The following is a 23,237-nucleotide window of genomic DNA, read 5'->3' on the forward strand; positions in this document are numbered from 1 at the left end:
AAGACCCCACATATATTCCCCTCCGCTAGTACGGTTCCGAATATGGCACGAATATTATGGAACGAATCCCACAACTAATGATACAACAATTCGAGATATATCTGCTATAGACCTTCTTTACTTTTACTGCTACAATAATCTGGAGATACCTTATATAGGCGTCGCTAATCCCATATTACATTATCTGTTTCGTTAACCAAAACGTCAATTCAATCTTTCTCTCATTCAAATTTTTGCAACCTGGAAATGAACGAGAAAAAGTCCTGCGTCTCTACCATAATTCTATAAATCTCACTTGATATTGATTGATGCATGTTTTATGCCATAAATATCTGTAGAAGTGCGTTCATTAATGTTTAATCGCTTAATCGCTTCTTTTTAATACTGCATATATAGAGACGTAATTCAAGACGTAAATGCCTACTATGCAGGGGGAAGCAGAATAGATCATTGAACCTAATGAATTACAAATATTTTTATAGCCAGCCATCGTGGGAAAAATTAAAGAAAGTTCACTGAAACGGGTGCTAATTGATAAAATGGTAAGGTGGGCTCACTTCAACTGCCAACCTGATTTTATATCGTGGGTTCTCTAACTAAAGTGTCTTCCTCTCATATTTCATGAATTTTTTTCAGATTTTTGCCCTTCTTCATCGTACACACATACAGTCAACGTTCACGATGGTGAGTTCAGTTTTGTTCCACTCATCCAAAATAATTTCTGAATTCCCCTCACGAATAAGTCAAATAGCTCACTCAGTTGAATGACCAGTGCCAGACAAAATGCAAGACAGGTTTGCGTTTTTCGTACTTAACATAAAGTTTCTCTCATTCTACCAGTGAACAATCATGGGGTAACCTTTGGTGATGCTTCTATCATCGGAAGGAGTTTTCTCAGGTCTTTCCCATCATAGCATCTATGGCCGCCCACCACAAAATTATAGCTTCCTCATTCTGGTATAATTACCAAAGTACTCGTTTGGTATAATTACCAAAAGCTATTACGGGAGACCCCCTTCTGTTACTTTTGAAAGAACTGGTGCTTTTTGGTTTTTGCTGCCTCCCAAAGTCAAAGTTCCTAGCTACTTATAAGTCCCCATTGAAGATGTTATTCGATTATATTAAATTGATAAATTGCGGTGATTGCTCTTCACTAGGGCTTCATAGTGTTGCATTTAATTTACTTATATTTCCAGTCATAAGTTAGATACAAGTTTTCCTTACTCTGAACTTTTTCGAGAAACCCCGAGGTCGGTCCTCATCATTGAAGAATCGGAAGGTATGGCGCAGTATCTATGCTTGAATTCTTTCTTCTGTTATTGTTTTTCCCATCATAATATCTAAACTTCGAGGATTTCCAACATTTGAAATTGTGACTTCAGGCCACTGCCAGCTCAAATAGGAAAAGATCAAGTTTGACAAATCAAAGTGATGCAATCGTTAAATCAAGTAATGGAAACCCAAATTTTTTGGAGATGGAATCTAATGAATTGCATGGTGTTGGAACCGTACCGACCAAAAGTTCTGATGATACCAAAGGCAAAGAAGATGATATTGAAGGAACAAATCATTGAAAAGTGGACGAGATTTGTTTTCTAGCGGTTTTTTAATCAACATCTTTAGTTCCCTGACCAAATTGCTGATCTTTTTTTAAAACAATATTCCTAGCTTTCATCTTGGGAGAACTTTGTTCTAGCCCCTTTTTTGTTGATATTTAGGCCAATCTCAAGCCAATTAAGTTTGAAAATTAAAACAAGGCACTCGAAATGAATACCAAATCGCACGTAATAGGGTGATAAAGTTTGACGAAAGTTTTTTCCATAATTTAACACGCAATGAAACGTGCTCTGTAACGGGGTTGTATTACGCACTGGGGTATCCGATATTTCTTTTTATAGAGAATTCATATAAATATTTATTATACGAGAGCCCAAATTTCCAATAAGGGATAATTGATTGCTGGTTTGCAATGCCGTACCCATCTTTTAAACCCTAGTTCTTGTAAACCATTTGAGACAAAATTTTTTTTCTTGTTCAATTTCGATGTTAATTTGATAAATTTCGTTTTCAACGGTTTGTTTGTTTTTTTTTAAAAAAATATGCGAATCCATTATAATTTAATTTGTAAAATCAATTTTCTGCTAAAGAGAAATTTTAGTGTCCCATAATGCTGGTAAATTAAAAAAAATTTGACTTGCTGCTCAACTTCTTTAATTTTGATATTTAGTATTCAGCAGAATGAAACCAGCTTGTGGATGCAGTTTTCGTTGCTAATCTCATGCCTGCAAAAATCAGAAAGAGCAATGTATGTATTTTTGTTCTGTAACACAATTTTGGGTTCATTTTTCCGATCAGCTTTCACCAAATTGAAATTACAGATAAAATGTTTGTATTATTGTTCCGACCCACTTTAGTTTGGGAGGACCTATATAATGAAATGGGTTTTTTTTTACTTGGTCAATTTTCGCCGGTCAATATATTCATCGTACAGGATTGTGAGTGGTATCTTTAGAAAGCTTGTCAGATGTAGAATTTCAAATGAAAAAGATATTTTTGAATTTTGCCTTTTCTGAGGTGTTACGGAGGTTTCAAGATTTGTAAACGTTAGCCAACTTCCCTTGTTTTGTTCACATTTTTCGTAATTTTTGCTTATATATTGATCGATTTTTGGTACGATATGATCGAATGGTTAAAAATAGTCTGATTGGTTTTACGTTAAAAGATAGAACTGCTTAAACTCAATTTCTGGCATTTTTGTCAGCTAAATTTTTGAAAAATCATTTTCTCTTTATGAAAAATGGCATCAAATATGCCCTTTTGGCCCACTGTGTCCAGTTTGGCCATTGGTGTAGACCTGAAAACTGCTGCCACAATCTTTCTCTACCCAGATATGGGCTAATTGTTACTCCGGTTCCTAAGAAAATTTCTGGAAATAACCTTTTTGCGGTCTTTTGGTAAGTTAAACAGATATATATGAATGCATAATTTATTTTTGATGTATTGAAATTTTCATTTCCAAAGAAACTATAACGAAATATTTCAGAACAATTGAGTTGTTTTAACAGCCAATTACCGATACCAAGGTAAGTTTTTTGTCTCACGGTTGAGTTTTGAGAAAGATTGAAAATTGATTCGGATTGTATTTTGGGTCTCTTTTTTTGAAATGTTTTTTGCAATTTTTTTCATCGCAAGTTCTAGAAAGTCTTTTCTCGTTTAAACGTGCAATTAATAAGAAGTCACATTACATTCTAATAAAGTCTAATTTTGTGTTTTATGAGTGAAGCTAATGATTTTTACGGCTCTGACATTGTTTTCAAAAAGTTTTAATAATTTCTTCAGATTTTCAGACATTTGATGTGCTTATTGTAATCTTATGACTGATTCTCAATAATTAATTTTCTGATTGGGTATCTAGGGTGCTATTAAAGAATTTATCGAATGCTTTCAGTTGATACATAACGCGTTTTGAATATAACTCGATAAGTATCCAAAATTCTTTTTTCGTTTTTTTGATGATGACTTTTTAGTCAAATTAAGTATTTCTGTAGAGTTTGGTACAGTTTTTGTATTAGTGGATAAGCAGCCGGAGTAAGATCAGTTTTGCTCTAGCTGGCGAATTTTATAATTCAAAATTTATACGGATTTTAATGGGGCGCTGTATAAGTTTTTGTGAAATACTTTGTCTTTTTTTAATGTTAGACCAGAATGATTTCAAATCGAACTTCAATTATTTAGAATTTTCGCAGTTGAAAATTCTGACCTACAGTTGTTATGTCCTATTGTTTTGAAAATGTGTGAAAATAATGTTTTTTGAGATTTGCCAATTTTTATCTTGTTTTTGTGATCCTTAAGCGTAGTCTCATTAAAGAGAGAGGTCGCATTTTTTCAATTGCATTATAATGTAGTCTTAATCGTTGTTTTATTATATAAATAATTGTTGTTTGGCGTTGTTACTACGAGTTTTCGTAAATTTTTTATTGATTTTTCTGACATTTCCAATTTTCAGGTTCTCTTTTGTTGTCCTGTCCCATCATCATATTATTGGCACGTTAATAACATGTCGCATATCACATTAAGTTAGTTGAAATAATGTAAAATGGATTAAATTCAATATTTTTAGTAACTGGATTTTGATCTTATAGGCTTCGACGCCGTTTCTTTGCAAAATTGAACTGACTTGTTAGTTTTTGCCTTTATTTGTTCATTTTGTAGTCGTATGACATTCTAGGTAATGACCTGTCTAAAGGGTTTTGCATGAGGGTATAGATGAAGCGATTGAATGATTTCAGTTGATAGTGGTTGCCTTCATGACTTTGCCTTTTTCCGTCTACGTGTTATTTATTCTCAATATAGACAGTTCCTATATCTTTTCTGGTAAAAAATAAGTCGTTTTGTTTAGTTCGCTTTTAATCTTATGCTATTTTGACCTTCTCATTAAGTTTTTTTAAAATAGAAAATGAATAGACATTTAGTTTTTTTCGTAAGCCATGCTTTTTATTTCTATTTGTTTTTGTTTTGTTTGTCTTGTCTCTTACTCTTCTTAACGGCAGTTGTCACCGGCTCTCTAATGAATTATCATTTTTGTATTGGTTAAAGCTTAAATTGATTTTTTAAATGGCTAAACTAATTATTTTTGAACACTAAGTAATTTTTGAAAGTTTTCTCTTTCTTCCTCATTGGTCAGAAGATTTTGTGCTGATGCACATGACCGAGCCTCCTTGTTTATATGTAAATTCAGTATTTTTCTGTGATTTGCCTTTTTTGTAATTATTTGCCAATTTTTCCAATAGTCGGTCCACTATTTTTTAAAAAAATTGGGAAATATATCTGCCAGATTGCCTGTTTTCTTCAATCACATTTTCAATTTTTGTGAACGGCTCCTAGATAAAAAATAAGAAATTATTTTGTATCTCTTGAAATCTAGTTTTATATTTTATAAATCGGGCGTGAAACAAAACCTAAGAAGCCTACCTAAAGGAACTATTTCGGTTAAATTGTTTAGCCTAAATGGAGTTTTAAGCCTAAAACTAACAGTTTAAATCATTTGACAAATAATTTCGAAAAAATAATAATTCTGTTTTTTTTTTAAGAAACGAACAATGAAACAATTAAACTGCCGGTATTTTTGGATTATCCTGTATTAAAATCAAATTAGAATCAATAAAGTCGTTCTCAGTTTTATATAGCTAACACTAACACTTTCATGAAAAGAACTGGAGGAAAGTTTTTTCTTAAAGAACGAAACTTGAAAATTTATATACGTGTTTTTATTTGTTCTCTGTTGATTAAAAACTACATTTAGCACCCTTTTTTTCTTTATCCAAAATCTTTTTGAAAAGACTTCAGGGTTCTCCAGAATAGCTAAAGTCAATCTCGAATAGTTAAAATTAAAATGAGGAAAATTCTAAATTCTATGATTGTTTTCGAAAACATTTCTTCATATTTTATAAGAATTAACTATTTCAGTAATTTCAAAACTGCAAAAACGTGAACAGGTTTCATGAAATGATCAACAAATAATCAGAAATTATTTGGGAAACATAAATGTGTAAAAATTAAAAATGTCGGGTAGTAACTATAAATGTGTAGAAAAAGAATCGATACAGCAGGCATTGTTTCCATTTGCGATAATGCTACAGATCTTCATTTTTTTGTTCCTTTCGAAAAGAAGCTTGTAAATATCTGCGGCCACCGCGTAACGGGAAAATTGGGAAATTAGCTTGCGATTTTTCCTTGATCAGCTATTGTTTCTTATTTTCAAAATTAGTACCGTTTTTTAGCTTAGTCAGATTTGGGGGAAAAAATGCTCGTTTGGTACAAAAATACCACAACAAAAGTTGAAACCTTGTTTTTCTTTTCAGCTGTGTTGACATGTTGACAAAATACGGAAAGCGTCTTTAGGGGCTATCTTTTTTTCGTATTGTTTATCAAGTGCTTATTTTTAGAGATTCATTCTAAGTCATAAATATTTTCAATTTTTATAGCTCTGTCAATGACATTAAAGAAAAAATATTGCCAAAACCAGAGTTGGGAGTTAATTATTAGTGACCATCTGCCAAATTAACTTTGGCTGCTAGTAGCAGAAGTAAGATAGGAAAATTGGGCACAGCTTCTATTTCAATCAATTTTTTTCCATTGTGTGCTCCAAGTTTTTATTCAAAAATTTGCTGCAATAGCCTTTCCAATGCAGTGAATTGATGCATTGTTTTTAAATACAAATGTAGGGCCGTTCTAAAAAATGCAAGCCTTCTTATTATAGCTCAATTTATGAGCTTTGGCTTGCAAAATCAGAAGGACGAAAACTGCATTAATTCCCGGTTTTTTTTTCTGTTATTTTGCGGCGATTTTTGAACGGGGTTTTAAAGATGAGTTTTTCATGTCTACGGATCTCGGGTTTCAATGGTTCAAGGTCTGATTGCCCACAGGAAAAGGGGAACGAAAACTTTCCGGTCGTCGAAAATCTGGAAAAAAGCGTCGTAGTCAGTCCAGTGGAAAAGGTCGGCGTAAAAGCTCTGGGTCTAAAAAGAGAAGAAAGAGTAGTACATCAAAGAAACGTCGCAAATCGGTGATTTGATTTTGGAATTTTCGCATTTCTCTATTCCATTTCTTTCCCATTCTTGATGGTATCTGTGCTGTTGAGTGTAGTATAAAAAGCTGGCTATAACCTCAACGGGAGGGGGGAGGGCATTATGTGTTGATATGGGGAATGCAGAAATTTCCCCCTTAGGGGGCTATTGGGGAGGTTCCTGTCAGCTTTTTTTTACTACTCTTAAGAGTGTTAAATGTGTCCAGTCAAAAATTTTAAGAGTGAAATTTATAATTTCCTTGAAAAGATACTTCGCATTTGTATATTGATAATTACAGACAATGAAATTATATATGCAATAATTCGTTGCCCTCATTGAGCCTTGAAACGTAACTTATAGGCGTCTGATGAACTTCTAGTTATGTCTAAAAACTTTTTTCTTTTTTCTTCAGAAAATGATTAAATTAACGGCGGTTAACCTAAGTTTTGTGTTTCAATTGAAGCATGGGGTACCGAAATCAAAATGAATCCCGATTTAGATAAATAAAATATGTCGTAAAATATAAAGTTTCTTACAAAATACATATGAAGAAGAGTCTGTCAAATACTGAAGCTAATTGCATCTCTCAGACTTAAATTTTGGAAATTGCGATCGACTACCCGGGTTGACCCATAATTCAAAAAGTTATGAAATTGCAAATTCATATTGCGGCATCTATGAAAAGTTGTAATCATAAAAATTTCATTGAATGAAAGTTTTTAAAAATGATTTTTTTAAAGTAATTCAAAAATGGTCTTAAAGTAAGGAGAGTTACGTATGAGAGAATTGAATCTCCAAAAACAAGATGGCACCAAATGGGTCGAATTAAATGACTCTGAAATCAAGACTGATACTGATTGACTACCAATCAACTCGACAATGAAACTACCTTCCATTAACACGACAAGTCTAATAGAGATCTCTAGAAGAACATGTTTGGCTAATTCCATTACTATGCAAAACTATTACGATATTTTGTGTCTGACTGAAACTTGGACCACTTCAGATATAAACTCCAAAGCTCTCTGTCAAAGTAACTACTTGATGTACCGATACAACCAACCAACAGAGAGTAACAACACCAAACATGGCGGAGCTCTCATTGCAATCAGAAACCAAATAAAACTTTAATTTTTATATACAAAATCGATAATAGAACATGTAAACTGCTTGTTTTTGACAATAACTATGTCCTTCTATGTTGCATTTACTACCCGCTAAAAACCGCCTATACAGACAGAGCATGAAACGCCTTCATGACGTAATCAACGAGTTCTTACAAAAATCGCTTCAATTTAATACATCGCAAATCATCATAACAGGAGATCTAAACTTTGTCAGCTCAAACTGGAGTACTACGTCCTGGGCCGATCAAGAGGAGGAGAAAATGCTTGACTTTTTTGTTGGTTTCAAATTTGAGCAATTGATTGCCTCAGAAACCTCAAAAATTCTGAACGTAATCCTGACAAGTGAGCCACAGTTAAAAATGCAATCAGTTTTTCAAAGCTCTACAGCATCAACAACAAGCATCTTAGTGAACATCAGGCTTTCGAAGACGGAGTTAGATTTGACATTAAATCAGAAAATATGACAATACGAAAATCAGAAAATACGAAAAAAGAAACGAATATGATTTTAAGAAGCGGACTGGAGCTCCATTGGTAAATCAATTTGTGAAAACCCAAAATCTCGTAAAGCATTGGTACGAATGGATCTGGGAAAAAATAAGGAAGTTTGCACCTAGGGTAATTGCCCACAGCCAATAACACCGCCACCGCCAATAGCACTGCAAACATCCCGTTCGCTGAAAATAGGCAATACTTTCGGAAAATGGAAAAAGTCAAGAATGAAACAATAAAGTGCAAATTGGCAAATCTCGAAAACAGCTGGAAACATGAACAGATATACTTTAAATGATTTGAAATAGAAGTCTGTGGCGCACTCAAGTTCAGTAAAATACATGATTATCTGCGTAGCATAAGAAAGTCTCCCCCTTTACCCCTTTTTCATGAAACTCAACGATAAAATACTAGAAATCGACGCTCAAAAATGCGAGTTTTCCAACCATTTCTTCTGTTGTCAGTTCACAAGCTTATGGCAAATTGAATCAACTACTTCTGAAAATAACAAATAAATTGGTTCAAAATAAATTGAAAAGATTTACAACAAATGTACTCGACATCAACAAAGCAACAGAGCCTGACAGTCTTGGTAATCAATTCTACAAATCTCTCTTAGAGTCTCTATAAGTCTCTAAAATAGTTAACCTTTGTCTTTCAAACTTTACTAAAAAACGGTGTATTCCACAATGACTCGAAGGCCAGTGAGGTTACTCCAATCATTCAGGATGGAGCTAAGAGTGAAATAGATCGATGCCGCCCTTCAGTCTACTCTATTGCATATTAGAAATTTTCGAGAAAGTTTTTTGATACAGTTACGACAAAGTGAACGAACTACTACATCCATCGCAGTTCGGCTTTCGCCAGAAGAGATCGGCGGTTATACAACTTGTAACATACCTACAGTAAATATAGGAATATTTTGAAAATCATGATCTGAAACCCCTAACAGCCCTCTATCTAGATTTTGAAAAAGCATTTGATCATGTACCTCAGGAGTTTTTCATACAATAACTAAAATAGTATGGTTTTGGAGGGAAATTGTTGCGTCTCAATGCCTCGTACCTGAGCCGTGGACAAACTGATAAAGTCCCAAAAATGTTGCGTAACGAGCGGGTTACACCAAGGTTTAATCCTTGGACCGCTGTTGTTCATTCTCTAGATAAATGACCTCGCTCTCTCGCTCAAAGGAACTAAAACTTTCGGCTACGCAGACGATTACAAGGTCCTAGCAGCAAGTCATCAATTACCAGACCATAGTGTACAGAAAATAGAAACCTGTTGCAATGAAAACTATATGAGACTGAACGCAAAAAAGTGCACCCTTGTTATCTTCAAGCAAAAATTAGTTAGAGAGAACCGAGTAACGTAAATATACAAAAAGATATCGGCATTCTTTTTAACTTGAATTTAAAATGGAATGATATCACAGAAAAAAGATGCAACAGCCACTCTCAGCGTTGTATGCGCTTTGTCAAAACCTGTCAAATTTTTCCATTACCAGCAAACTGAACGCCTATAAAGGTTATGTAGTGCAAATAGAATTTTACGGGAGTCAAGCTACGTTCTTTACAAAACCAATTTGAGATCATATGAAAAGATCCAAAAAAATTCAACCCGGTGGATCCTCAGTTCCGCGCCAGCCTATAAGATTCGATTGCAAAAACTTAGGCTTCTGCTCTTGTCCATATATATCGAAATACAAGACCTAATATTGCTTATTTCGATCCTCAAATCAGAAATACTATGTAATAATTCCTAACTTGATTAAACATGTCAACACTAAACCAAGACAAGGTTCGCGAAATGAGTTCCTAATACCAAAGAACAAATTGAAGCAATCGGACGCAGAATTCTTCGCCACAACTACAGCGTTATGTAATCAAACCAGTCGTGTAATCAATAAATACTATAATTAGATAATTAAAACTGACTTCACTAGAATATACTAGAATGTTTTGAAAATTACTCAGAAACTGACACTTGCTCATGGAGACTCAACGGCCCTTGTGGCAGGTGCAGAAAATGGCAATATAACGGTGCTAAATTTGGAACTAAGTTTTTGGGTGCAAACTTATGGTTAAATTTTTAATCCTTTTAGTCTGTACTACTAAGACGGCTGCTAAGCGCAAAAACAAAGCGCAAAATGTACTCAAGAACATTAGAGCAGAAAAATCCAAAAATTATGTTTTTATTGATCGGTTTTGTGTGAGAACATTGTTGAGACCAAAGTTCACACTTCTTTGTATTATGTCGTCTATGAAAAGTTGTATTCATAAAAATGTAATTGAATGAAAATTCTTTAATGATTTTTTTAAAGTAATTTAGAAAAGCGCAAAAACAAAACGCATAAAGTGTATTCAAAAAAGTTAGAGCAGAAAAATTCGAAAATCTTGTTTCCAGTAATTGGGTATTTATGGAATAGTTGTTGAGAGCAAGGTTCAGAATTTTTTTGGAAATCACTGATTCTACCCTCCAATTTTATCTAAGAAAGTTCCCTCCGTAATATGAAAACTTGTTGTCAACCCGGGCACACAAAAAACGATTAGCCTCTCAATTACGGCTGCAGTCTCTTGAGAAATCACAGAAGTCTACTCTAATACTAGTAGATTGGGAAAAAATACAAAACAATAAATTTTTCAGTAAAACAGCTATAATTAATTTTTTCAGTTGGAAATATTAGATAATGTTCATCGTTTTGTTTTGGGTAATGGGTAGCATAATTCAGAGCTGGAATACATTCCTTGATGTTTATTTCCCTGGGAATTTATTTCCTCTCTAAGATGTGATATATATAGATATATATATATAATATATATATATATATATATATATATATAATATATATATATATATATATATATATATATATATATATATATGTATATGTAATATATATATATACTCGAATAATCCGACATAGTCTTTGTAATGCAAGATCATTTTTTTAAAATTAGATTTGTAGAATATTTCGGGTTTTATCTCCATAAAGTTTGCTAATACGAATTATAGCGTTCAAAGGAAGTAGAAATAGAGCTTTTAAAGTTTTCTGCTGATGCGAAATGCTAATAGAACTGAAATCTAATTGGCATTTCAGGCAACTAAAGGAAAGGTATGAATGTTCATGTGACTCACGTTTTACATTGCTCACCTTGTTTAGTTTAGCCATTATCTTTGTTCACGCTATCCTAGTGTAATCCCTGGTTGAGAACCGATGTTTATCTTGTAAAAGATTGCATTATTGTGGAGGAAAATTTTGAACTGTTTAAATACCGCCCCCCCCCCCCGCTGAGCAGTTTTGTCTTCTTTAGTATATGTAATTTTTCCAGACAATGCTTTGCGGGCAAAATTCATATAGAAATGTGATCTTATTAGATCTTTTTATAATATTTTAAGATTTCTCAAGATAACCTTTTTTGCGCAATATTGCAACATTTAAAGCAATTTTTGCAGGATGAAGCAATGTTTGGCAAGTTTTTGTTTACAAGATAACCAATCGAAGTCGACCAGGGTTAGCTGGCTTTCTATTTGACCTAAAATTTCTCCGATAAAAAGTTGCATTGTTTGTTACAGTCAGCAGAGTCCGAAGACCCCGTGGTTTGTATAAATAAATAAATAAATAAATATAGTGGAAGTGTAAATTATTTCACCCGTAGTTTGAATTCAATTATGCGAGTTTATAAATAGTTTAAACGGTAAAGTAATTCATCGGTAGTTAAAATTGTGTCGCGTAAATTACAAAGAAATCATAGATTGTGTGGGATAACCAATGAAGACATCATTTATAAATCTGTTCAACTGTTTAAAAGTAAACAAGGCTTCGAATGCTCTGTTTGTCAGGAAGATGTTTTAAAATTCGATGCCATGAAAGTACATGAATTTTTAGACATACAATAGTTTATATACAATTTATAACCCCCTTTTGTGGACATTCCTGCGTGCAAAAAAAGGTAATTTTATGAGCCATGAGTTGTCAAAATGTAGATCTGTTTCAGAGTGCCAAGTCAAAGTCAAAAGCAGAGAAGGAGAGATTGAAGAAAGAAGAGGAGGAACGAAAGGCCAGAGAGGAAGGTTAGAATTGGGTAGCACTTTTGAGGTCTTGGGCAAACATTTTGGATCAAAATCGTGAAGCAATTTTGTAAACAGTTTTGAAAATACCTTAGTCGGAAAAAAGTTTTTCTTGCAAGATTCTGGCACTATATTGATAGACGATGAATCGAATTACAAGAATTACTTCCAAAATCTTGCAAGATCTTAAAACAAGATAAACTTTTTCTAAGAATCTTACAAGATAAAAACTTTTTCTTCTAAGAATCCTACAAGATAAACTTTTTCTTCTAAGAATCTTACAAGATAAACCTTTTCTTGAAAGATCATGCAAGATAGCTTTTTTAAAGTTTCAAAATTGGTTTTCTGCCTCCAGAACTTATAGCTGTCATAAACGGTGTCCCCCCTTTTCAACCCATATTTGTTTAACCCGCTATCATTTTTCTATAATACCCCGATTATTATTTTACTCCCTTTCATTTCACCCCGATTTTAATCCTTTATATAATTGGGACTATTAACTTAGTAAATTAATCATTTGGCCATGCCTCAGCGGCCCATGGGACTTGACATGACACTATCGCAACCCGACCTGAGTTAATTTATCTGATTAATTATGAGAAAACATGCTTGTAATGTCAATGGCTAATTGGCGGGGTCAAATGACATGGGGCTAATATATAATAGGTTAAATGAATCGGGGAGAGATGCAGGAGAATGTCATAAATGATCAAAACTGTCTTGTAGCGACTGCTGTGGTTGTTAGGAGGACGTGTTTGGCGACAATTTTGACAATAGGCTAGGTTTTGTAAAAGAAAAGGGGGACAACTTAATTCAGCAGAAAGTCGCCAAACCAGCTTTATGTAGTGGGAGAAATTAATAATAATAATAATAATGAATTTTTCCAAATACATATCGAGTAATTCACTTAATGATTACACAAACAATTTACAATCAAGAAGTTATATGCATTTGGGGAGAACATCAAATAGGTCAATGGACCTGTCAGAGTGATGTCTCCTCTGGACAAATTTGAGCTTTATCATTTTTGTTCTATCATCGACAACCTCACAATAAAAATGGCTTTTTCCCAAGAACATCAAGTTAGTCGGTGTTTATAATCAAGGAATGTATATTTAGAAAAGACCAGGAGAAAACAAACAACTACCAAAAAACATTTACCAACTCGCTACCACCTAGAATAAAGTTATCCTTAAAATCATGAACTAGCTTTTCTAACTGATATTTTTCAGCAGACATTATTGATTTGATTAGATTTTCATCCATTTGAAGAATTTTATTATATAACTTTCACACCCTTGTCACTATTAGCTTATTATTCTCAGTAGTAGATCTTTCTCTTGTTTTTAAAGGTTTTTTTTTCGTCCCTGAACACCCATACTTTTGACAATTTCATCTTCGGTTATCATGTTTTTGAAAACGTTATTGTGATCCTGCCGAACACATCTGGACATTATTTTGAACAGCTCATAAATATGTATTTCGAAAATCGAATAAATTTTTTCTCTATTTTTCAAATCTCTCAAGCTTTCAGATTTTTTTAAAGAAAATATATTTCTCAAGATTTTGTTTTGTGACCACTCTAGGTCTTTAAGATCTGTTTTAATCTGTTTTATTAGCACACCCATAAATTAGAGCCCCATAATGAATTACTGGTTGAACATAAGCTTTGTAAAATTTTACCATAGTTTTCTGTCTGAAAAAACGTTTCAATTGAAATAAACTTGATGTGATTTTTCGAAGTTTTTGTTTGACCATTTTAATATGCTTTCTGAAATTAAGTTCTTTGTCAATGTGTATTCCTAAATATTTAGCTGTGTCTTTGCTCTCAATTGTTTTTTGACATATAGTTAACTTGTTTGAGTTTTGTTTTTCGTTTTTGTTAAAAACAACAATATTCGTTTTCTCAAAATTAACAGTCAATTTGTTAGCAGACATCCAATTCACTACATTTGTCATGTCTTTGTTGAGAATGTTTAGATCATGAGCAGTTCCATAAACATTTGTATCATCTGCAAACATAGTTACTTTCGAATGCTGGCATACTGCTGGTAGATCACTTATGTAAAGCAAAAATAGTAAGGGACCCAAGACTGAACCCTGAGGCACACCGATGCTTATTGCTTTTTTACATGACGTCTGATTCTTAATTTTTACATATTGCCATCGATTAGCAAGGAAAGATTGTTAAATACTGAATATTTTCCCTCTGAGTCCGTATGCATAACATTTTTTCAGCAGATATCATGGTCCACCGTGTCAAAAGCTTTAGTTAAATCAGTGAAGGTACAGCTAGATGGTGTCCTAAGATTTCTATTTGTCCTTAAAAACTCAACAACTTCTGCAAACGCATCAATGGTACTACGTTTGCTTCTAAACCCGAATTGGCTGGGCGATAAAACCCTGTTGACAATGAGAAAATCTTCAATTCGTTTGAACAAAAGTTTTCCAAAAACTTTACTAATAATTGGTAGTAAAGAGATTGGTCGAAAATTACCAGCGTCGTTTCGATCACCGCTCTTGTGAAACGGCTAAACCTTAGCTAACTTCAAAACTTCGGGAAATTCATTTTCATCTGTACACCTATTGAACTGATCAGCAAGCAAATCACACACCACTGGATTTACAACTTTTAGTAATAGACTGCTTAAACCGTAGCAGTCCTCCGAACTTTTGTTTGGTCTATTAATTATCTTGTATACTTCAGAACTATTGGTTTTTTGGAGAAATAAGGTATTTGTGACAGTTTTTACGTGTCTCAGATAGTCTTGACAAACCTCTTTATTTGCTAGTTGATGACCAATGTTCACAAAAAAATGATTGAGTTGATCACAAGATAGCAAAATACTTCTGTTTTCATTCTGGTCGTTTCTAATGTCTTTAGCTAGGTGGAATAAAGTCCGGGAACTATGTTTAGAAGAGACTTTCTTTTCAAAGTGTTCAGTTTTAGTCAAACGGCAGAGTGCCTTCAGCCGGTTACTTACTACTTTGTACTTCACTTTGTCTTCCTCGAGCTTGCTTTTAAGATATTTAGTCCATAAAATGTGTTTTTTCTGCGACAAGTTTTGAATTTTATTGGTAACCCAGCTTTTTTTACAACCACTTCTAAAGAAAATAGTCTTTTCGGGTATATAAATTTCCTTGGCCTTTAAAATCAACTCCTGAATGACAGTAAAGACATCATTTAACTCTAAATATTTAATGAAGCTTCTATTTTCCTGAAACTTTTTCGAGAGCCAAAAAATAATATCAAGACATAAGTTCTCATCTTTAAGCTTGTGTATTTGTTTGATCAACTTTGGACAGGGGGAACATTATTTTTTGTTGCAATGTCTAGTTCTAGAAAGATCGAATAATGATCTGAAATTTTGGTTTTCTCTACATAGAACTTGCAATTGTGATTAGCAAAAAAAAGTTCAATTGCACTTTGGCTATTTACATTTTCACGTGTACAATCATAGCTGTTTTTTAAATGATAATCAAATAACTTGAGAAATTCTATTAGTTTTGTACTATTTTTATTCAATTTTCTAATATCTGTATTGAATTCACCCCACAGAATACGTGAATCGACGTCGCTTTTCGTATTCTCAAAGTGTTCTATCAGATCATCTGTAAAATTGTCGATTGAGTAATTTGGCGCTTTGTATAAAACAGTTACTAAGCACTTGTTCTCGCTTGTTTCTATTTCTACAGTAAGGATTTGTTGGTGCCTTTTAGTTGTCTTTTGTATTATTTCTACCGAGAGTTCATCACTGACAAGAAATCCCACACCACCACCTCTACTCTCTCTATCACAAGTTATCAACTTGGAGTAGCCTGTCAGCTGAAATGATCCTTTTAATGTTTTTCGGATGTCCAGGTTTCAGTCACAGCAATAATGTGAGGCTTTGTATCAAGATGATGTAAGAAAACTTCAAGCTCATCAAAGTTTTTTGGAATTGAACGGATGTTTTGAAGCAAAACTTTAAATCCAATATGTTACACAAAAGTTAACGTCATGCGTTCCTTTAGTTTTTTTAGAAACAAACACTTTTTTTCAAATAAATTATCAATTCAAGAAATTGCTCAGTAATCAAATTTAAAACAAAAAAAGATTATTTAGCACTAGTAATTCGCGGAAGTCGCAAATTAAGAGTATTCAACAAATAATTTACATCAAATAAAGTTTCAATTGGCACCAGGATTTGCGCAAGTCGCAATCCTGTTTGACTGTGACCATGTTAAGAGTTTGAGAGAATCGCGAAAGTCGCAATTCTGTTTTATTTTGTTAAACCTTGAGTCCGATTCGCAAGAAAGAGAACGTCTAGTAACCAAAAATTAGAAACACCACAGTCAAATCGCGGAAGTTGCAATTTAACATGTGTTTATTATATAATTTTGTAAGTAATTGTCTCAATTGTACCTCTTTGGAACATAGACCCTTAGCCGAAAAAAGTTATCAAAAAAACTCAAAGGTCTTAATTTGAAAGTTAAAGTGTGAATGAGAAACAGGATAAAGCTCAATTATTCGTTATGTACTTGTTATGCACTGAGAACTGAAAGTTTTGTTTGATCATTCAATCGATTTGAAGGCAAGGTGTGATAGACAAAAGAATGATCATTGTGTCTGACAATGATTCAGTTTTTCTCACATGAGCCGTTTTTGATCTGGCGAAATTGAGGCGTATAATCTCATAACTTTGTCATCGTCATTCATCATCGAATTTTGAGGCCATTTGAAGGGATTTCTCGAGTTATTTTGGAATGTTTTAGATTTGTCAACATTTCTCACAACCGGATTTCTCAAGTTGACAACATCAGAAGCATTGTTTACTTTCACGTACACATTGTTACCGCTATTGTTTTTGCACTTCACCGAGACTCTGCAATTATTGCTGACCGCTATGAGATTTTTATTTTCAGCAAGCTTTTTGACAAACGCATCTAATGGAGGGAGTCTTTCTTTCATCCAAATATTTTTGTAGTTGATTTCGTTTTTCATCGATTTAAGCATCCTACGATTTTTGTATATCTCGGCTTTATAGCTGAAGTGAACAAATTTGACAATGATTGAAGGCATTAAATTATCTTGCAGGGGTACGGGTCCAGGAAGTATATGGTATGCTTTTAATCTCGTTTCCGAAATCGTAATATCAGTTTTCTTGTACATTTTATTGAGAAAAACAAGAAGCTGAGGTAGAAAAGTCTCCTCATGTCGAGCATCACAGGGCGGGTTATCTATAATTATAGAATCTTTACTGGTGTACCTTTCTTGCTCCCTTAATCTGTTGTCAAGACCTGATACAAAGTCCCATAATTCAGGAAACCTCTGAGTACATTGGTCTTGATGCTCCTTTAGTTGTTGTACAACACCCAGCACAGCTGCTTTTGTAGCCTCATCAGTGATTCCAGCAATAGGAGCATCAATAGATTCCATGGGTAATTATGAAATTGCAAAAAACTGAGTTTAAATGAGCAAACTTGTCTATAATTTGAACAATCAATGGTGTTTTGAATTTCAGCACTTGATGTTTTTGAACGCAATCGGTCACTTAAAAGTTAAGCTAGAGCGCAGCCGACCTCTAAAAGCGCAATCATTCTCTCTTTTGTGTTTTAATTTAATCTCAGAGTTGTAATTTAATCTTGATAAAGCAGTCACTTCAAGAACCACGAATATTGATCGAGGTCACGTGACCGTTTGAAACTTAAAAATAAACACTTTCATTCCCAAGTAGTTGTAGCAATTTATTTATTGTAACACAGCAGCTCATTTGTCTACAGACAGCAAATTAAAATTTATCAAATTTATGTGACCATGTAGTCTAATTTTTTTGGCTAGCTTGACCAATGACCAATATGAATAAAGATATAATGCCATAATTAAGTTTTTTAAATCTAATTTCTCGCCAGCTGAAAAATTCTAATTTTAAATCTAAATTCTCGCCAACTAATTATCCAAGACTATCGAAAAGTCCAACAAAATGCTGTAAAAATCAGGATGTATATGGGAAGGAATATTAATTAAACGGACTGTTCAAATTGAGCTATTTTGGTCTAGAATTACTATTCTTGATTTTCATTTTAATGTCTGAAAATGAAATTTTTATGTTTTCAGAAGAGGAGAGGCAACGTCTGTTGGAAGAGGAGAAGGAGAGGAAGAGGAGAGAGAAACAGGAAGCAATCGAGAGGGCCAAAAGAGAGAGGGAACTTGCAATTCTGAGGACAGAAGAGTACTCTGAACTCAAAGTGAAGCTTGCACAAATTACAAATGATCTTATCAAACACCAGGAACAAGTCAAGGAAGCGCAGGAGGTATGCATGGAAAATATTTCTTGTGAAATGAGCGTTAGGGGGTCTAATCAGACGCAACTACTGTGAAAGTGGGCCAGTACTGGATTCGAACCAGCATCTCTCTCTTTCAACCTCTAGTTTCAACCCTAATGTGCTAATCATGACACCAACTGGTTCAAAGCTCTGGTATTAGGACATCTCTTATAACATTCACTTGTTCTTTCGTCTTCCTCGAGGCCTGAAAAAGTAGAGCTTCTTGTCAAGTTTTGTGTGTCAAGCGTATCTTGTGCACATTTTTGTGGTTATTCTCAACCTTTTAACGATGAGCTAAAAGTTTCACTGGCTTATTATTAGCCTCCTATCTCAGCCGGCTATTATAACGGCCCTGATCTTCGTCCAATTTTTTTTTGCTGTACGGAACGTCACAGCTTGTTAAACGTTTTGCGTGAAATCTACCTGCTCTTTCTACCTAACGCGCTTTTAAGCCGCAGTTGCTCAGCTAAGAAATCTAAATTGAAGTTAAGCTAGAGCGCAGGCGACCTCTAAAAGCGCAATCATTCTCTCTTTTGTGTTTTAATTTAATCTCAGAGTTGTAATTTAATCTTGATAAAGCAGTCACTTCAAGAACCACGAATATTGATCGAGGTCACGTGACCGTTTGAAACTTAAAAATAAACACTTTCATTCCCAAGTAGTTGTAGCAATTTATTTATTGTAACACGGCAGCTCATTTGTCTACAGACAGCAAATTAAAATTTATCAAATTTATGTGACCATGTAGTCTAATTTTTTTGGCTCTAGTTTCAACCCTAATGTGCTAATCATGACACCAACTGGTTCAAAGCTCTGGTATTAGGACATCTCTTATAACATTCACTTGTTCTTTCGTCTTCCTCGAGGCCTGAAAAAGTAGAGCTTCTTGTCAAGTTTTGTGTGTCAAGCGTATCTTGTGCACATTTTTGTGGTTATTCTCAACCTTTTAACGATGAGCTAAAAGTTTCACTGGCTTATTATTAGCCTCCTATCTCAGCCGGCTATTATAACGGCCCTGATCTTCGTCCAATTTTTTTTTGCTGTACGGAACGTCACAGCTTGTTAAACGTTTTGCGTGAAATCTACCTGCTCTTTCTACCTAACGCGCTTTTAAGCCGCAGTTGCTCGGCTAAGAAATCTAAATTGAACGGAATCATAAAAACGAAATCAAGAATAGAGTCGGGGAAACTTATAAAGCCCAATTTTATATGCCCGCTACTTGAACTTTGTTCTTAGTTGCCATCTCTGATGCTTATTGGTATTGATACTAGCCCATGTACCCACTCATTAAGAAATAGGAGTAAGTGTAACTACGGATTGGCATCAAGGTCGTTTGCATTTTAAAAATATTTTTGTACGAAAATCAGTTTTCTCATTTTCGGTTCCTTCAATCCCAATCGGGGTTATGGGAATCAATGGCGGCTATTTTTCGGCAATCTGCCGGATCTGTTTTAAAAGGTTGACGGGAAATGTGATTGTTGGCCGTAATCTGAGCTCTGGCTTTAAGTTGATATTTGGAGGTTATTTTCTTCTGCATTTTAACTTCTGAAAGTTAACTTCTTGAGTTAACTCGCGTGATATTCTTGGGTTAATAATAATATTTATCCGAAAGTTAGTGTATTATCCAAAAACTAAGTAAGTTGTTCTGTAATGCAAAATATCGGTTTTTTAGTTTTTAAAGAAATGGGCCGCTGCTTCAGTTTCAATGAGCCCTAGTCTAAAAAAATTATTGGCTGCAAAAATTTTTAAATTGAGTTTGTTAATAATTGGTTTATAATGCTCAATTGCAAAAATTTGTAATTTATTCTGTCATTTGGTATCAGTTTAAAAACGAATACATTATTATTATTATTTACAAATATTCATATTAATTTTGCAAATCTTTGCAAATTGATCTGCAAATATTTGTAAATAGAAATGGTTAGCCTTCTCACGGCAGATCTGTGACGTTTATCTCAGGACTGTTGTAAACTGTTGCCGAGAAACAACGGTGGGCAAAAAGCCCGGGTATATCGTGCCAAAAGGAACTGTAAGGACAGGTTTTTGTAAACACCAAAAACACTGGCGTCAGTGAATCAGGTTGATTGACTTGTTTCTCTCTTGTCCGATTACATCACCGCCATCCCACATAGTAAAACTTGACCAAACACCCACGCACAACAGCTGATCAATCAAAGCTCCAGATCAAACGTTATTGTTTAACAGTTACACAAGTGAATTATCTGAATTATCTAAAAGTGACATTTAAATATGTAAGAATGTAGCACGTGCGTCTGGGGGTGAAATAATTCGCACCCACTAAGCGGGGGGGGGGGGGGGGGGAGAAACGGAAAAGATCCCAAATATCCTCTATAGGTCAATGCAATGGTCACATTTTGAAGAGACAGTACGTGTTTCAGTGGGATAGATACGTACGATGTGATGGGACTCCGGACCCTACCATTCTGGGTCAGATCAACACGTACATTAACCTGAATAGAGAAGAAGAGACAGCTATGGAAATGAAGACAGCTCTCGACAAGAACCACTTGACACTTGCGGTGAGTTTAGAATTACAAATGAAGCTACGCTATATTGAGATCTAGAACTATTACCCCCCATCCCCAACCATACAACCGCTCCAGCACCGTGAACAATATATATCTGTTTTCATACGCTTGTGTGAAACAAAAGATTGAATGGTTACTAACAGTTACAATTTATGTAAATCATAATTAAGGTGTAAAAATATTAATTCTTACTGGCCATATAATCTATCCTGGGTGAAATATCAAGAATAGTTGATCGAATGATTTTCGTCTGTGAACTTGTGTGATCTACCACCAGTTGGATTATTTTTAATCTCAATATTCTATTATTGCTATTTATATTTCTAATTATTAGTTCATTTTCGTTAATTGACCTATAATGGACAAAAAAACTAATACCTTATAAATAACTCCTAGAAGTTGAAACTGGGCTCAAACAGGCCAAATTTTTAGAGCAATTGGGCCCTTAGTCGCTCCTCGGGTGAAACATAACTACGCCTGCATCCGAGTTTTTGATTTTCATGACAGGAATTAAGATGCTTGATCTCAATTAACCCACTTTTCATGATAAACCCACTTTTCATTTATCTGAGCACATTTTAAAGTATAGAAACTCTGTTCATGTTTTGAGGTTTCATAACCTAGATTTTGCCGAGAGCATATCAAAATGTTTCTTATGTTATTTGGCGTGATCGGTGGACACAGAAAACAGTTCCAAGAAAGCAGACAAAACAGTCCCATACAAAATAGTCAGAAGTTTAACTCATAGATTATGTTAATTGTGCGCGGATTATAATTACATTTGTTTCGTTATTCATTCGGAACTATTTTGTCTGCTTTTATTGGACTATTTTGTCTGGGACACTTTTGTCACGTGGTCATACTTTTTGTTTCAGTTGATTGACGAATTGTTCTATAAGATCAGACAGGCGGCCTCTACAAAAGGACAGAGAACTAAGCAGTTGATGGAGCAGTACCATAGTACCATCATCCAACTCCAATCTCTCATCTCAGACTACATTGACAATGCAACCCTGGAAACGTTAGAGGTCAGAAGTTAGAGGTCACGTGATCTCTCCTTGTAGCTGTATCCTTCCCCACCCCACCCCTGGTCACTTTAATTTACCCTGACCCTTGAGCTAGTGCTCAGATTTCTCATCTAATTGTTTTGGCAACTTTGAAGGGCAGAAGAGGTCTTTAAAATAACCAACCGAAGTGTTCAACGGGTAAAAAGTGATAAAAAAGTTTTTGGACTTGTAAATCAACATATTTCTACATTTTTCCTTAATTTTTGCGTGAAAAATATTTTTATGTAATTTGGCGGGCTTCTGCGAAATGTTGCACCCTTTTCAGTATCGTATGTCCGCTTGTTAATGGTTTCTTTTTTCTTGTACCATTTTTTTCTTTCTTTTGCTACAGAAAGCAGTGTACATGGCTGACAAGGACTCTGGCAATCTACAGACTGTTTCTAAGAATGAAGAGGTCATCGTGGCACTCTGGGCCAATTTAGCCAAAAACGCCAAGTTAGTAAATTCTGCTGATCTATAATGAATAGCAGTATATTTTGAACAAAAAATTTTGTTTACATTTCAAATTGTTATTCACTTATTGCTCTCAAACGAATTTTGTATCAATTCTGTGTTCTTGCAAGTAGGTATTTATGCAATTTTTCGTACTACTTACTTTCGTTTGATATTTTTTTCCTCTAAGCATTTGACATTTTGTCCTCAAAATTGGAATTAACAGGTGATTGATAGGTAAAGACTGAAGGGCATTAAGTCTCAGCAGCTCTCATTGAGCGTTAATAGTCTCTGGTGTATAAATAATAAGCGAAGCTGCCCTCCTCACTCCCACACACACACACAGACATACACACCCACACACACACACACACACACACACACACACACACACACACACTTCTGTTTTCGAATATTGGACTTAACTGTAGCTTAGTTTGCAATGTTTAGTAATTAGTAACTGCTGGTAATATTCAAGATGAAAAAGTCATTTTGAGAATTGATGATACCAAATAAGTCCCTCCTATCTATCTAGACTACAGATCAATCACTTACCTATCTAATCCCTTGTCTACCCCCATCCCCAATCCACATACCTACTCCCTACTCCACATAGCTACCCTCCTGCAC

The 23,237-nt window shown here is 34.4% G+C and overlaps 1 protein-coding gene across 4 annotated transcripts in view; it reads left to right on the forward strand.

Moving 5' to 3' along the window:
* Positions 1–23,237, forward strand: part of LOC142349591 (dynein axonemal intermediate chain 7 homolog) — a 149,006-nt gene that overhangs the window by 54,811 nt on the left and 70,958 nt on the right. For 2 of the 4 annotated variants that reach the window (XM_075401268.1, XM_075401269.1), the window contains exons 1-8: positions 635–684; positions 11,283–11,297; positions 11,759–11,782; positions 12,181–12,256; positions 18,351–18,547; positions 20,959–21,099; positions 21,984–22,136; positions 22,507–22,610. In XM_075401268.1, the coding sequence (XP_075257383.1) occupies positions 682–684; positions 11,283–11,297; positions 11,759–11,782; positions 12,181–12,256; positions 18,351–18,547; positions 20,959–21,099; positions 21,984–22,136; positions 22,507–22,610 (713 nt within the window). In that variant the 5' untranslated portion in view covers positions 635–681. Of the gene's footprint in view, positions 1–634; positions 685–11,282; positions 11,298–11,758; positions 11,783–12,180; positions 12,257–18,350; positions 18,548–20,958; positions 21,100–21,983; positions 22,137–22,506; positions 22,611–23,237 lie in introns of those variants that run through there. The other 2 variants (XM_075401270.1, XM_075401271.1) reach the window with 2 other exon arrangements.

Source organism: Convolutriloba macropyga, chromosome 11 (assembly GCF_964194025.1).
Source record: "Convolutriloba macropyga chromosome 11, txConMacr16.3, whole genome shotgun sequence".
In the NCBI taxonomy this organism is placed as follows: Eukaryota; Metazoa; Xenacoelomorpha; order Acoela; family Convolutidae; genus Convolutriloba; species Convolutriloba macropyga.